At 33.3% G+C, this 17,483-nt stretch overlaps 1 protein-coding gene across 1 annotated transcript; it reads right to left on the bottom strand.

The window, feature by feature from the left end:
• Positions 1-4,167: 4,167 nt before the first annotated feature.
• Positions 4,168-5,313, bottom strand: LOC131036943 (ricin B-like lectin R40G3). The gene is made up of 3 exons (XM_057968967.2): positions 4,993-5,313; positions 4,712-4,834; positions 4,168-4,568 (listed from the first exon to the last, which is right to left on the bottom strand). The coding sequence occupies exons 1-3, from the start codon at positions 5,233-5,235 to the stop codon at positions 4,335-4,337; spliced, it is 600 nt and encodes a 199-aa protein (XP_057824950.2). The 5' UTR covers positions 5,236-5,313; the 3' UTR covers positions 4,168-4,334.
• Between the last annotated feature and the right edge of the window lie 12,170 nt (positions 5,314-17,483).

Below are 17,483 nucleotides of genomic sequence, written 5' to 3'. Positions count from 1 at the left end.
CACTAGATCTTGGAGTGCCTTTTTTAGTGGTGTGGAGTAGTTCACCACCTTTGGAAGCGGTATCTTTCATCATTGAAATGGGGACACTTGAGCAATTTTTAGAGATCTCATTCATCATGAGTTTTTTTCCTACATCTCCCCTTCATGATTGGGGAGACTTCATGGATACACGTTTGGTTTTGTTTCTTCCCAAGGGGAGGAACGTTGTTTGATGTTTGTAGAGTATTTTCTTCACTCATCTTTGAGATTATACCATTGGTGTTGATTCTACATTGAGAGGGGGATACCTAGTCTCTCTTCTTCTCTCATATGGGGGGGACCTCTTCCTCACATGGGGTTTTTTCCTTCACATGCTTCTATGAGAGTTCTTTGTATATAGTTTTCATCTCTCTTTTTGTGGGGGTTTTTTCCCATTGGTTTTTTCTCTCTTTCCCCACTTTGTGAGAGATTTCATTTTATTGGTTTGCATACATTTGTATTTGTACACAGGTACCTAACATGGCCTAGTAGCTGAGACCCATCTTGCATTGCTTAGTTGCATTGTAGAATTAAGTGCATTCCTCTAAGTTGTACTTAAGGGTGGGGTCTTGGTGTAATTATTTATTAATGTTGGATATTATTACACCTTACTTAAGTTTACTTAGGTACATGCATATCATAGTAGTTTGGGTATGAGATACTTGGGTGTTTGTGCCACATTGGGACAGTCTGTGTAGGATAATTTCCACCTATTGTGATCTTGTCTTGTTGTTACATTCCACATTCGGTGGGTGATCCACCTCATGTGGAATATTATATTGTTTCTCCTACCTAGCACACCTATTTCCTACCTACCCTTGTTTCTTATTGAGCCACATGTCATGTTTGTGTTCTCACATATCCATATAGCCTTTCCTATATAAGCAAGCTCACATTCATTGGATGTAATAGCATTGGTTCATGATCCAATTGATCAATATTTTCATCTTGATAGAATATAGTTTATTCCTATCAATATTTTGTCTCTCTATTTTGTACTTTTCATTGATCTCTTGAGCTTGGAAAAATCTCACACTTTTCCTTTCTCCAACATGATTATGGATTGATTTTAGGCCCTTTCATGCTAAAGGATGGCATTGTAGCTCAACATTTTTTGAGTTTTGTAATAGTAGATTCATTATTTTTCAATATTATAGTAGCAAATTTCCTTCTTGGTACTTCTTGTAATATCTGGTGAATGAATGATTTGATGATTTCTTGTGATTTTTATCCTCTAATTTATCTCATTCAGTCAATGTGTGGTACAAGGAGATACATGCTAGTTGCAGGTTCTAGTTTGTGTTAGTTGATTTTAATTGCTTGAAGTTGTGAAAACATGTTGTTTTCCTTCATGCATGCATTAAATTCATCCCTTTCTAGGAAATGTTTATGCATCTGCATGCTCAATTGAGTTGTGAGATTCAGGATTATTTGTTGGAAGGTTTTTTGTGAGTTTCGTGGTTACAGATTTTAGATAGAAAATTATTTGGTACATCACCACATTAGGAGGTATTTTTAGTTACATGCAATTATTCTACCCCTTTTTCATATCAAAAAAATTTGTAGAAGATTCACTAGACAAGAAGCCTGCCTGATCTCCAGAGATTCACCTTCACTTTGAGCAACCCATTGGCTTGAAGGTGTTTCCATGTTTCATAGGATTGCTTGGTTTCACACTTAGCATCACAGGTGCAATCCTCTGTGACAACAATCATATCAAAGAAAACTATGACATGAAGGGATGAACATCCCTTTCAACTCCTCAAAACTCATAAAATTTTAGGATCTCATTCATGCTTGAATTCCTCCTTTCAATGTGATTATCAATAAGTATTTCAAACCTCAAAATTTTTAATATAATATATGATTTAAAATTTAAAAAGAGAATTATCAAAGCAAGAAAATAAAATAATTTATATCAAAGCCCTAATATTCCATCTTCTAGCTTTGGTTTTAGAAATTTTGCAATTTAATTATCTAGGTTTATCCAAAAATTATAATATCTCATTATAGCCTCTAAAGATTGAATTCTTAAAGGTAGAATTGACTTTGATTTATTGCTCTCTATCTATGGTGTGCATTTCTAAATGTGTTGCTAATTAGTTGGCTAGCTAGACAACTGCAAAATCTTTGAAAAGATTTTGCAAGGTATATTTTCAAGGAAACAACGGAAATGTATCACCATACTCATGGATTACTCACTAGAATCATTTAATATTATATAAATATATGTTTTTTTTAATATATGTGTAGAATCTAGTTTCCTTTTACATTTTGAAGGATTTTGTCCTTTGTGATATCTTTATCAAGGTATCTTTTTCCTTCATTATATTCATTTAATATAAATTCTATGAATCTATTAGCCAATTTGATAAAGGTGCCACTCTACCACAGGCTCCACCTTCCTTTCATCCCAAAGCACCCGTAAATAATTTTTTAAATGACATTTTTAATTTAACATGATTTAGTGTATTCCCTTGCCATGACTAAATGTGTAATACAATATTAGGGACCATTACTAATTATTAATTATTAGATAATTAGTATGGTAAGCTATCTTTCTTATTATGGTGCTTGAACTTGAATAGTGCAAACTAGCATATAGGTACAAAGATGACAACCAAAGTAAGGCTACACTATGCATTGGGTATGGTTTGTGTTAAAGTAAATATTAATTTTTATAATGGCATCTATTGTATCACCTTAGAAAAGCATCCCTTGGTTAAGTAGATATTTGATTCAATCAATAGTTGCCCAACTTGATCATAGGTATTTGATTCGCTTCCCAAGTTTGACATCCTTGAAACTTGGGACATAATTTGAGTTTGATGTGAGACACATGACTATTTTGAACAACACTTAGTTATTGGCAAAATATTAAAATAATATTAAAATCTTTCTAAGAGACATCTAAAAAATTTAAAAAAAATAAAAATTCCATGGATTATTAACTATAGTAAATTGATGAAGTTCATGCTATATATGAGCAGTTGATGATCATTAAAGAGTCTTTTAGAAAAATCCTAAAGGTGGCTGGATAATTAGATTTAAAATAGGACTTAAAATGTACAATTTTAATATTGGTTGGTTTTTCTATTTCTATTTTAGCAAACTTGTTTTAAGAATATATATGCCACAACTTTTTTTTTTGCATATATTGTAAAACTTTTTATAATTGATACTAAAGAAAACTATGTTTCTAGATTTTCTATGTTTTCCTAAATTCCATTATAGGTTTTAGTATCCTTTGCTTCTTTTTTTCACAATCACTTGTTAAATTTGACATGAATATTTGTTTGGTGTAGAACTATTGAACAATATATATTTAAATAAATTAAGTTTCATGTCATACACTCTCTCTCTATATATATAAATAAATATAAAAGCATACATTTGTATCAAATTTGTCAAATTCATGCATGATTACAAGCTACATCTAGAGAAATATTAATGGATGTGTAAATGGACTTTGATTACTAGAAATAGTCATTTAAAAAAGGAGAAAGGTCTACAACTTTTATTTTATTCATGTGTATTTTTTAAAAAGAAAAATCAATAAAGATTCTTCAACGTACATATGAAACGTGGCATGATATGAGAATATAAAATGAAATGTCTAAGATATGAATATACAAAAGATGGAATACAATGAATTAATTTGATTTTGTGAACTTAGTTTATAAATTTAAGGAGTTTAATTGTATAATTCCTTATTCAAAGTAAATCTGAACAAATAATTAATTACTTGAACAATTCAAAATACTATCCTTCATCACATTAAGATGAATTTTTAAAAAAAAATTATATCTTTACAATAAAGAATTTAATATCTTTCTTTTTATATATATATAGATAGATATACACAAGCCTCCAATATAAATTTCCAAGAACTTCTCTTTATAATAATTAATTTTTAATCTTTGAGTATTGATTCATCAACATTATTTCATACATGTTATAAACTTTGTTGTCAGCTTTTCAAAATATTCCTTTTTATCACTTCTAAAAGCAAATCACTCAAATTTGACGTGTACTTAGATAAGCTAGCATTCTTTTCTATGCAAGCTTTTAACTGATCAGAGAAAATCAAAACATGAATCAAAATCTAATTTACCATGCCAGTCAGAAAATAGAACATATCAATAGAAATTTTGTACTATAAACTATAGAACTTCTTTATTTATATGATCAGGTAGACCCATGCAAACCGCATATACTCGTGAGCTCCGCGCTTTAAGAAGTTACAGACTAAGAATACACATAACATACTTAAAGCAAATAGATGTTTCTATACTGTATATATCATGACGATCATTCTAATAGCAGGGGGAAATCTTCCAGAGCTGGTTGTCCTGTTTGTTCCACTTCCAGAGCACAACTCTAGTGCCCTCTTCGATGCCCCCATGCTTCCTATCACCCTGGAATGCATCCAAGTTAAGGCCAATGTCATTCGCCATCCTTATGGTCCTGTAGCCATATCCCATGTCCTCACTCTCACTCCACAGCACACTCTCATCATAGGAGCCAGCCTCATACTTCGTCAGCAATACCTGCCATGAAACAACAATTATCATCAAAAGCCATATATACAGTTACTAGGCCAAACTCAAAAACATCCTGACATAAAGAACCTCTGCAGTGAAACAATTAGTCTACTAGAAAAGAATCACTCAAAAACAAAATGTATATATACCTCCTGGCATGCAGCTGGGGCATGACGAAGGGCCTGCCCAGTGGCTTTGTTCACAAGGCCAAAGGCTGGATGACCCACAGTGTCCCTAACACGGTTGCTCCATGACTCATCTTTCACCCATTGCTGCATATAATACACACAATACATATATATCAAAAGTTACCAAAGAAAACGGCTATCACTAAAACAATCAAAGTCAAAGTAAAACATTTAAATACACAGGAACTTAAGGACACAAATTCCAATACAAGATACATATAGTATAGGAAATGCATATATACCTGAGTTGGATCACTGGGATTATAGTAAACAAGAGTTGCCCTTCCATCTCTGATACCCAGAGCATAGTCAGGATTGGCTTTAGAACAGACCCTCACAATCTGCCCCTGTGGAAGGCTGTGGTACCTCTGTTGCTCACTGTAGTTGTACTCAGACTGATTGTAGCCATAGTTCTGCTGTTGCCCACACCCACCATCACAGTCATTTGGGTATCTTGGGCTCTCATACTGCTGGTAGTATGCCATACTTGCTTATAGCGTACGAAAAATGATTCAGAAAGCAATGAACAATACAAACTAGCGAGTGCGTTGTCTTTGTGGTTTGAGGTTTGATGGTGTTTATATAGGGCAAGAAAAGGAATATTGGTTCTTACAGGTGTATCAGTGGAAAGGAATGGAATTAAACAGGTGTAGCATCCACATTATTCATACTCTGGTCTTTATTCTCTCTTTTTCTTATGGATAAATTGGAATTAATTCTTTACAGTGATAGAGAACAAATATAATAAGTTGTTATACGCTTCTGCGAATCAATAAGTTCGGTGTAAGCATGCGGAGAAGGGCGGCCGTCCAGAAAAAGGTGTGATATACAGATCATTTATTCCCTGATCTTTGTTGTCACTTTGTCATATACAGATCATTTAATCCTTGATCTTTAGTGTCACTTTTTCTCATGAATGTGCTAGAAAAATCATAAATAAGTTTCGGCTCGTACCTGGTATGAGAAGAGATTGAATTAAATTCAACTTAAAATTTAATCTTGATCTTTCATAAAACCAAAACCTCAATCTAATGCATTATTGCGATTTTAGAAAGCGAGTATAAGGTAAATATATATAATATAGGTTTTAAAAATATATCTTGGTATAAAGACAGAATATTATAGTTGTATTTAAAATAAGAGACGCAATACCTCATGCCAATAGTTAGAGGGGAAGTAGAGATATATATCGATAGAGATGGAGATAGAGAATGGGAGGAAGATATGAAAAGAGAAAAGACAAAGAAATAGAAAGAGATATATTTTTCATTATTCACCGCTACATGTTAAGTGTTGAACCAACTTGTAGAAGAAGTGTATTTTCAGACCTGGGATAAGCATTTGATTTAAATCTATGAATAAAGATCAAAAACTATATTCAAATCTGAGTTTATAATTCATATTAAATCATGTTGTAGTTCTCTTTTGAAGTTTAATTATAGGGTGTGTATGGATTTAGGTGGCAAATGCCTATGGTTTGTTTTGCTTTACTGTTATATTATGCAGTTGTCAAAATGTGAAAGGTGAGATTATGCTTGGCTTTTGTACAATAGTAACTATTTTTTCTTCAAATTTTTTTATAAAATCATAATTTTTTATTTGAGTTTAAAAAAGAATTTGAAATGAATAAATATATCAATGGCTTCAAAAATTATGGTTTGGATTGAATTGTTTAAACTAAATTGATCTTAGTCAATTTGTAAGGAATCTAGGCTGGAATCTATTTGTAAGGAATACTATTTTATTATTTTTTAATTTCTATGGGTAGTTAGTGAAACTTATGCATTAAAAAAATTCTTGTTGATATCTTTTGTAAATGAATCAACACAAATGTGATCGCAAGGATTATAATGACTATAACATAGACATAAAATTAAATCTATACAAAACCTAACAAAACATATAACACATTTGAATAGTTTTAAAATGGATTGAAAGAAATACACTCTCACAAAATGAAATGGTTATTGAACATAAGAAAAATGGATTTGTTTAGCAATAAGAAAAATGGATTTGTTTGAAAAACCTTGGAATCTTTAAGCTACTCATCTGAAGTAAAGGCATAGTCTTATAGAGAAAAGATTTTAAAATTTGAAAAAAATGCAATTGACAAATTTAATTTTAATCTCAGTAATCTTTATGTACTTTTATAAATTGCATTGATCATTTTGTGTATATACTACAATCATTGTGTTTTGGGGGTTACATTTTGTGTATATACTACAATGATTGTGTTGTACATGCTTTTACATTTCTTAAACATGCCAACTAAGGCACTTGTAACCACCATATTCAATGAAAATAGTTTTGATTATTGTATGATGGATGTTCATGCCCTATTCCAAATTTCCAACTTTTCCATACCTTAGGAGGATGTTAACAAAGGATATGGAGGTTGACTTTAGATGCATCAAAACCTCCTCAAAAACATGAATTTGTGCAAATGTTGTAATTGGTGTATTCCAGGGGGAAACATTGAAAAAACTAGTCTCACGACAAAAATGGCAATCATGTAAGTGTTGAAATTGTTGTATTCCATATAGACCTTGCTAGTACCAAGAAGCTCTAATATAATGACAATCCACCCATAAATAAAATTTCATTAGAAATCTACACAAAACCTCTGCAAAAGATCAATTTTTTTCTTTTTCTTTGGGAAAAAAAATTGGGCTAGAGTAACAAACAAAGAGGGTGAGAAAAGTAGTGTGAAAGAGGAGTGACTAATAAAATTTATTTATAACATATAAACCATACATAACTAACTCTCTTATTTGAATAAGCATTTATGGTCAAGGGGATATAAATACATACAAATAATCCAATTAAATTCAAAATTCATAAGTATACAAGCACATACACATTCACAATATCAAACTGGGAAGAATTTTGGAAGATGATGATCATATGACAATAATTAGAATAAACCTTTCAAAGGAGATAAATAGAAAGGGGAAGGCGGGACTATTAATGACCTTAATGATCTTAAGGAGAAACCAATAATGTTGTTGGATATAATAACAAATGATTCATGATAAAAAAAAAAAATCGTAGTCACCAAATGAGTTAGAAGATTGTGAGATGAATTGAAAGAGAGAGGCGAGGCATGTGTGAGTTTAAGATTAAAAAAAGAAAAAGGTTCCAAAATGATCAATAATGACACCATGTTATCAAGATTCAAATGAACCAATTTAAGATTATAAATCTAATAAAGTTAATTATGTAAGTTAATTTTGAATACATAGATATTTAGTCACATAAGCAACTCATAATATTATCCTTGACCATATGAAAATGAGCCTTAAAAAGAATCTCTATTTTTTTTACAATAAAGAGTTTATTAGTTATATATTTATTTTATTAACATATAAAAATACATTACAATAGAATTTAGTATCATAAGAAGGCACTAAAAACGTTTTTTATTAACAATGGGACTTTTTTTTTCTTCTAAAATTGACTGTTTTAAAAATTCTTTCATTAGAATAAGTTTTCATTAATATTAGATTAAGCCAACAAATCTCTTTTAAGTTTGTTTCAGACAGAAGCACAACATTTCAAGATGAATAGGCATGCATTTATGAAATGGTACAAATAAGAAGGAAAATAACTTAAGGATAAGAAGTACATGAAGTTTAAAGGAGATTGAATATTAGAAAATATATAGGAAAAAAAATTTCAGCATATTTGAAGTGATAATAGTTGTAAATCATAAAAATTGATTTGAATTTTAATAAAATTTATGTATTTTAAAAAAAATTATCTTTTCATTTTCATAATTTCATAAAATTGTTAATAATTTCTAAATTAAGTTATAAGAAGGAAGATAAATGATTAAATTAGTTATAATTCTTGATATGATAAATATGCTTTCAAGCAATCTAATAATTGTAGGTAAAAAAAAAGGGAAATTTTGATATTTAAGGGGAACTCAAAACTAGAGAGTTTGAAGAGATTGAAAGATGTTTCTTATTTAGGGGATTATGGAATAATTTTTATTTAATTTTGATGTATAATATTCAATATTAAAATCTTACATCATTTAACAATCAAATAATAGAAATCACAATCTTATGGTATATAAATAAGCTAAGAAAAATAAGTATGAACATTCTCTTAGATATTACCTATAACAAATCGTAATCAACCCTATCTTAGCTTGATGAATTCATTTAAAATAATATAAGAGGCATAAAATATGCATTACAAAAATGGTCGTGTAATGTGTTGATTATAAAGAGGTTTCCATCAAGTTCTACATTTCTTTGAATATAACCTAAAAAAATGATTAGTATAGCCTAACACAATAGGATGCCATCTTAGAATTAGGATCTTAGGACACTAATCATTATAAAAAAGATATTAAATAAATAAATTAAGAATAATACACACAAAAAGTTAACAGATTACACAAGACATACGTGGGAAAAACCCTTTTGGGTTAAAGACCCCAGAAAGCATCATTTTATCAAAACACTTACAAAATATAGTCTATAACAAAATAGACGTGAACTTGGGGACACTTCTCCTTACTTCTACATGGCCAATAATACCTCTTATTTATAGTCATATAACTCAACCATCGATCTCCAAATTACCTTACCTCTCAAATGAGAGAAAACCTCCTTGAATATAGGAGGAAAGTTGGCTTCAGTAGTCACACCTTTTCAATAATCCCCATTCATAAACAATTAATAATCCAATAGTATCTTATTATAATTATTTACAATGGGATATACTTAATAAAACATATAGTATATAAAGTTTTATAACCTTATATGAGAACAATATATAAATGCTATAAAGGTATGAACCCTAATAATATTATGTTTTAACAATAACTAACTATATATTACAAGATTATAAATCAAAAACTCAAAGAAATATGAAAAAAAATAATTAAACTTAAAACACAATGTTAAAATGGAGAAATCATTTGAGAAAAAAACAAAAAAAAACTTGGCCAAGGAGACAACGAAGATATATATTATCTTCAATATAGAAATTACATACAATCCTTGCCTTTTCCTGCTCTATCTTTAATCTTGCAATATCTACTGATCGAGTTTTTTAACTATTTCTAATTACCCACACATTTGCCCTTTAAATGGGCCAACCAAGTTCATTATCATATCCCAACACCCCATTTTGTTAAATCCAATAATTCAATGCAAAGGATAGGGTAGGCTTCAACAATTTTATTCATGTACTTATGTAAAGCGGAAAATCAAACCCTAGGTGTTCTCCCCCACTCCAAAGAGAAAGGGGGTCACTAGGATTGACTGTTTTCACTTAGGAGGGACTTTACATTCAAAAGAGGGGTTGAAACCCACAAGATCCAATCCCACACAATGCAAGACTAGATTCTAAATGAGTTTCAAGGGTTGAGACATCAAGGATACCCTCTTTTGTAAAGATTGTAGATAGAAAGATTGAACTAGGAATGCATGTAAAGTAAGAAAGATTCGCTTATAAACAGAGATAGGGATATAGGATGAAGCTGCGGACCTGGAATTAGTAGTAAAATGTTGAGATGATGCTGTTCTACAAATTTGGGCGAGAGTTGACGGGACGATGGCGCCCGGCGTGCATACGGTCCTCCGAAAAATCCACAAAACGAAGGGGGATCTGTTCATCTCTGCACAAGGGTTCCAGATCTTCAATTATAGCCGCATACCTGCAACCTACACATAGAAAAGAGAGGACGATTGGGGGGTTAGGGATTAGGGGTTTGCCTTTAGGTCAAACCCCGGTTTTGGAATTAACCAAGAAATGAGAATGTTATAAATGTAAATGTTTGTAATGTAAACAAGTACTGATACCTTGTTGTAAGAATGTTTGTATTCTTACATGCGAAGGTGTAATGAATGTTGTATTTTGTATGTTGTAAGTGATCTCCTCTTCAATGGTTGAATCCTTGTCTTGAATGCAACACTTAGCCTTGAATGGAGACATAGAATGCTCAATTGCTTGAAGGAATGCTTGAATGCTTGAATGTTTGAATATCGCTTCCGCCTCTTGCTTGCATATGTCTTCTTTTTTCTTACCTTTTTCTACCTCCTCAAATGGGAGGGGAAATGTAGTTTATATACTTGTCAATTAGGGCTGATAGACTGATTTTTTCGACCTTAGGCCGACCTAGAAACAATATTTTCCAATTTGCAAACTTAAAGACCCGATGCCGAAAAGAGACCGGGCCCAAAATAGGGCCAGGGACCAGGGCCCTGGCCGCCATGGTCTTGGGGGACTAGGGCACTGGGCGCCATGGTCCCACCTCCCGGGATAGCAGGGTGCAAGGAGGATTAGGCCAGGGTGCTGAAAAATGCAGTTTTTGGTGTCATAAACAGGTTTCGGGGTCTCCATTCAAGTTCAACGTTGCGCCGCCATCGTGAAGACCCAAATGTAGTCAAAATTGCAAGTGTCACAATTTTAGGATGCTACATTTAGCCCCCACTTTAGCGGGAGTATAAGCATAGGCCCATACTTCCGGTAAAGTACAAGGAAACAATATGAAAAACTTTCACCACGTCAAGAAGGCAAGATATACCAAGCCCCCAGTGGACTAAGGTTCTTACGACTTCGATTGACAAAGTAAAAGGGAAGATCATGAGGGAGAACCATGACTGTCAATAGTAAGGTTCCCTCACTATGAGTCATGCCAGAAAGATATAAAAAATTTTCAAGGCAAAGCTAAATTTGTCAAGAAATTTTCAAGTATCTTGAAGAGATATGAACGGGGTGTATGCCCCCCTACATTAAAGTGATCGCACACGCCTCAACGCGGGTGATTTCTTTAAGGTAGTGATACATATAGGAAATGAGGAGGAAAGGAGCATGTTATCACAAGGATTTAGCCCCCAAGTGTGAGATAAGCCCAAGGATAATAGACACAAAACACAAAGCACAAGGTGACTTCGCTTCCCTTGGGGTCAGTATGCTGTATGATAATTCATGTATATCATATGTATGTATGCATAATTGTTCTTCATTCCCCAATCAAGGAAGGTCACCTAGAAGAAGGCAACACATGTGTCTTTTGAGTCAACATGAGAGAGACCAAAAGAGGTCGCAATGGTTTGCATCGTCCTCAAGTAGACAACACTAAGGACAACCAATAGAAGAGTGAGAATAACACATAGAAGAAGTAACAAAAGATCAAGAGAGGAGGAGAGAGTCTGCTATGCTAATGAAACTAGTCTAGCACGTCATCTACCCCCCGATCTTGCTGATCAATATTTCGGGAAGGCAGGAAACACACTAGAGGAGGAACATCCAACATAGCAAACGGAGCTATCACAAGATCCAAACAAGGGCTATGTTCATGTTCCAAGCCACGTTGTTCTTGTCTAGGAGCTAGGATAAGTCCTTTAGAAAATTCATTAGATAAATGGTTATCAACATCAACATATTCATATTCACTATCAGAATGAAAAGAAGTAACATTTTCATCATGAATAACATTTTCATCTATATCATCATCAAGATTTATAAAAATAGGATCTTTAACTCGCACAGGATCAAGACCATCATGCATCTTATGTTTAGGAGATTTTGGCTCAATTTCCAGCTGAGGAGAAAATGGAATAATGCTAGCTGAAGGTGTTTTTGGGGATTGCAAAGTTTGAGAAGCAGCTGCACATGCTCTAAGACGACGCTTTCATCGGCGTTCACATGCAGAATGATTTCGTCTAGTCTTAGTAGGAAGTTGAGAAGATTGAGGAGGAGGAATATTCTCATCCTTATCACTTGGGTGTTTGGGTTGTGATCTCTTAGGTTGGATAATAGGAGAAGAAGAAGGTCTCTTCTCTCTATAAAAAGAAGGAGGAGGAACTGCTCCATATAAAGGAAGAATATTTGGTTTAGGAAGGAGACCAAGTCCATCATGACGAGGAGGTATAGGTCTACTTTTAGAAATTTTATTAGGCATAGACATAGTCACATCCATAGGGATGGGTTGGGAATCTCCTCGAGGAAAGACATTAATTTTATCTTTCAAAGGAAGAACTTCCTTCTCAAGAACGATAGGAATATCAAGTTTGGGTGTTCTAGGTTCACTTAGAGATAGGATCATATCTTTTCTCCACTTTTGATAAGATTTGAAAAGATGATCACTTCGCGGTGGAAGAGATTGGAATTGTTTAGGCCAGAAATAATCAATAGGAACGCTAGAAGTTCTTTCAGCTGGTTTAAAGAGACTATGATTGACAGTAACAACTTCACCATTATGGGGAAATTTCAAAAACTTGTGAATAGGAGAAGCAATAGCTTTCCTGGAAGATAGCCAAGGATAGCCTAGCTTCACACGAAATTGTTCGGACGATGGAATAATAGCAAAGCTCACATCAAGGGATTTGTTATGGACCTCAATAGGTAATGTAATAGAACCAATTGCAGGAGAAGAAAATGCATCAAATAGTTTCACAACCACATTTGTTTTGTCATAGATCACTTGATTCAATTGCAAAGTAAAAAGAAATTCTTCAGTAATGATATTAACCATGCAAGAAGGATCAATAAGCACTCCACGACAAGGTGTATTATTGACGTTTGCAACTATATATAAAGGACCATCAGGTGCCCTGATAGTTTCACTAGAATCAAAGGTGATGGAAGGTTCTTTAGGGATTTTCTGCTGCTCTACAAAGTTAATCACATTCAGAGTCATAGACACAAGATCATCAGGTGAGACAGAGGAATCATTAGTATCAATCGCATTAGAGGTATGAGAAGGTAACGAATCAGTAAAAATCTTGAGATTTTGGTTAGGAGGAGCTACAGATGTATTGCCTTTATCATTCACACCAGAAACAGAGATAGTATTATTATCAATCAAATCTTGAATTTTACCCTTTAAAGCAAAACATTTTTCAGTATCATGCCCAGGTTGACGATGAAATTGACAAAAGGATTTGTTATCAAAATAGGGTGAATTAATCTTTGTAGGATCTATTTGCCTTATAGGAGGAAGAGTAAGCACATTTTGTTCCAATAACTTATTCATAATACTATGCAATGATTCATTCAATGGAGTAAACTTTCTTTCTTTCTTGAAAAACTCAGAAATAGGAGGCACACCTGATGTTGCATTCACATTGTTGTTGATGATGTTTTCATTGAATTTAATGGATTCTCTGTTCAATTTAAACTTCCCAAATGGTTGTTGACTACTATCACCCTTATCACTCGGAGCCATAGGATTTGCTTGTTACATTTGACTCACAGTCAGTTGATAATTGTGAAGAGTTGTGCACAATTGTTGGAAAGAAGTAAACTCAGAAAATAGAAGTTTTTCTCTAATATCTTTTTGTAAATTAGAAATAAAGATTCTTTGAATATCATTGTCAGGTACTAGAAAAGGAATTTGAGCATACAAATGCTTATATCTACCAATGAAATCAGTCACTTTTTCTTTAACACCTTGTTTACAATGCATTAAATCAATCAAAGTAACTTTAGGACTTATATTGTTTTGAAATTGTTGAATAAAAGCATTTGCAAGTTGTTGGAAAGAAGTAATAGAATAGGAAGGCAACGAGCAATACCATTGTAGAGCCTTATCTCTTAATGTTCTAGTAAACAGTTTTGCAAGCAACCTTTGGTCATGAGCAAAATCGGTACATATTGTTTGAAAGCTCTTAACATGTGTTAGAGGATCACCTTTACCATTATAAAGCTCCAACTGTGGGATTTCAACATGCTTAGGGGGGATAGCTCGAACAATGTCAAGAGAAAGTGGGCTCGTAACATCAAATGTGGGCACACTAAACTTAGATTGATTCATAGAGGCAATTTGTTGCTGTAAAGAAGAGACATTTTGTGCAAGATTGTTAATGGTCGCTTCAGTCAAAGAGTTCATATTAGACACGTTAGATTGTGATGGAGGTATTATGTTATTGAAAGAAGGTATTGATTGAGAATAAGGTGGTGGGACACTATGATAGTTAGTCATAGGAGATGATTGGAAAGAAGGAACACTACAAGGAGGAATGGAATGATTAAATGAATTGCCCCCTTGCGCCATGTTCATTTGTGGAGATGTAATAGGAATACTTATTGAAGGAATGAATGAAGAAGAAGGATTTCCCCCATGACTGGTGATCATAGGTGGAATGTCTTGTATTGAAGTAGTCATTATGTTTGATGTAAAAGTAGGTATACTAGCAATAGAAGTTGTTAAAGGAATATAATGATTGACTTGAGTAGGAGGTTGTGTATAACCTAAAGTTTCAGCACAACTCTTCATAGGCATCACATTCGAATCCACAATGTGTGCAATACCATGCAAAATATCAATTCCATTCTTATCACTTTGAACCATATGTTTTAGACCCTCAATTAAGGAAAGAGCTTGACTACTGGGGTATTCTTGAGACATCCATTGCTGAAAATCATCAAATTGGTTATCCAATTTCGAAAGTTGTTCTACAGAAACCTCATGGAGAGCTTCTTCATTATTAAGAAGATTAGAGGAATTACTTGTGTCCTCGTTAAAAAGGCCATTCAAATTAGGTTCCATCTCCTCAGTAATTAAACCTTGGAAAGACTTAATTCTAAGGCTTTGTCTAACGGGAATAGTGTAAGTAGGGCTTATTATTGTAAAACTCATGCACTAAAGAGAGAGAGAAGATGTTGAATTTTAGAGGCAGAAAATTTCAATAAGATCAGCCAATCTCTTAGATTTAAGCTATTAAATACAATCATGACAATCTCCTGAAATTTTGGAAAAAATGTCAGGGACCGTGGCGAACGGAGTGCACATGGTCCTCACAACTTTTTTCAAAATTTTCAGGGATGAAAGTTATGATGATTTTAAAGCTAATCTGAAAAAATTGAGTGATTTTACAATCTGTAGATAGGCCAAATTAAAGTTGCAATCTCAAAATTGAACCCTACCAAGATTGTTGAAAAATGCAAAATTTGAATTTTGAAAAAGAGAGGGAAACTGAAATTTTGAATTTTATGATTTTAGAGGGAATACTAAAAGCAATGGAGGCTTTGAAATTTAACAGTTGACTCAATTTTATGCAAAATTCAATTTTGAAAGTGGAAATCAAGGTTGTTGCAATTAAACATTTAATTTCAAAAGTCACAAACTGCAAAAATTTGAATAAAGCACTGAAATTTCGAATGAATGCCAACACACTTTTCAGATTTAGGACTGTAAGAAACACAATTTTAACACAAAAATTTCAATTTCGACAATTTTTGAATGATCAGAAGCCTCAATCCAAGCGATCACTAGACCAACTTTGACTTTAATTTTGAAAGTGTTAGAATTGATGAAATAACCAAGATTCTGGATTTTAGCAGAAAAATACAGTAAGATCTAGCTCCCGAAATTTCAGAAAAATGTCGAGGACAATGGCGCTCGGGGTGCACACGGTCCTTGCAACTTTTTTCCAAATTTTCAGGGATGAAAGATATTATGATTTTGTTGCGGAATCCAAAGTTACAACCGATTTGGAGGTGTTTTGATCAGTGAAATCATCAATCAAAGGTTGAATCAAGAAGGCTTTAAAAATTAGGGTTTTAACACTTAACCACTTAATTTTCAAAATTAAAGCACAAATATGAATTGAAAATTTGCAATAGAATCTAAAACAAGCATTAACAATTAAACATTTGACAAGCTCAATTACTAAAAAGAAAATTTAGGGTTTTTATGCCATTAACCTCTAAAATTTGCAAAAGATCAAACATGGAAATGTAATTAAGGAAGCAAAATTTTTCAGATCTAACCATGAATAATCAAAATTAGGATGTTCATGTCGGGTTCACCAAAATGTAAAGCAGAAAATCGAACCTTAGGTGTTCCCCCACTCCAAGGAGAGAGAAAGGAGGTCACTAGGGTTGACGATTTTCACTTAGGAGAGACTTTACATTCAAAAGAGGGGTTGAAACTCACAAGATCCAATCCCACACAATGTAAGATTGAATTGTAGATGAGTTTAAAGGGTTGAGACATCAAGGATACCCTCTTTTGTAAAGAATGTAGATAGAAGGATTGAACTAGGAGTACATGTAAAGTAGGAAAGATTCGCTTATAAACGGAGATAGGGACACAGGATGAAGCTACGGACCTGAAATTAGCAGTAAGATGTCGAGACGATGTTGTCCTACAAATTTGAACAAAAGTTGACGGGACGATGGCGCTCGGAGTGCACACGGTCCTCGAAAAAATCCACGAAACGAAGTGGGATCTGTTCGTCTCTGCACAAGGATTCCAGATCTCCAATTACAGTCGTGTACCTACAACCTACACACAGAAAAGAGAGGATGATTAGGGGGTTAGGGATTAGGGGTTTGCCTTTAGGTCAAACCCCAATTTTGGAATTAACCAAGAAATGAGAATGCTATAAATGTAAATGTTTATAATGTAAACAAGTATTGATACCTTGTAGTAAGAATGTTTGTATTCTTACATGCGAAGGTGTAATGATGTTATATGTTGTATGTTGTAGGTGATCTCCTCTTCAATGGTTGAGTCCTTGTCTTGAATGCAACACTTAGCCTTGAATGGAGACTTAGAATGCTCAATGGCTTGAAGGAATGTTTGAATGCTTGAATGTTTGAATGTTTGAATATCACTTCTACCTCTTGTACACAAATATTTTTTCCTACCCTTTTCTGGGAGGGGAAATGTAGTTTATATACTTGTCAACTAGTGTTAGGAGATTGATTTTTCTGACCTTAGGCCGACCTAGGAGAATTATTTTCCGAATTGCAAACTTAAAGA

This window comes from Cryptomeria japonica, chromosome 11 (genome assembly GCF_030272615.1).
Source record: "Cryptomeria japonica chromosome 11, Sugi_1.0, whole genome shotgun sequence".
Taxonomy (NCBI): Eukaryota; Viridiplantae; Streptophyta; class Pinopsida; order Cupressales; family Cupressaceae; genus Cryptomeria; species Cryptomeria japonica.
The sequence above is the reverse complement of the archived record's forward strand: the minus strand, read 5'-3'. Positions and strand labels throughout refer to the sequence as shown.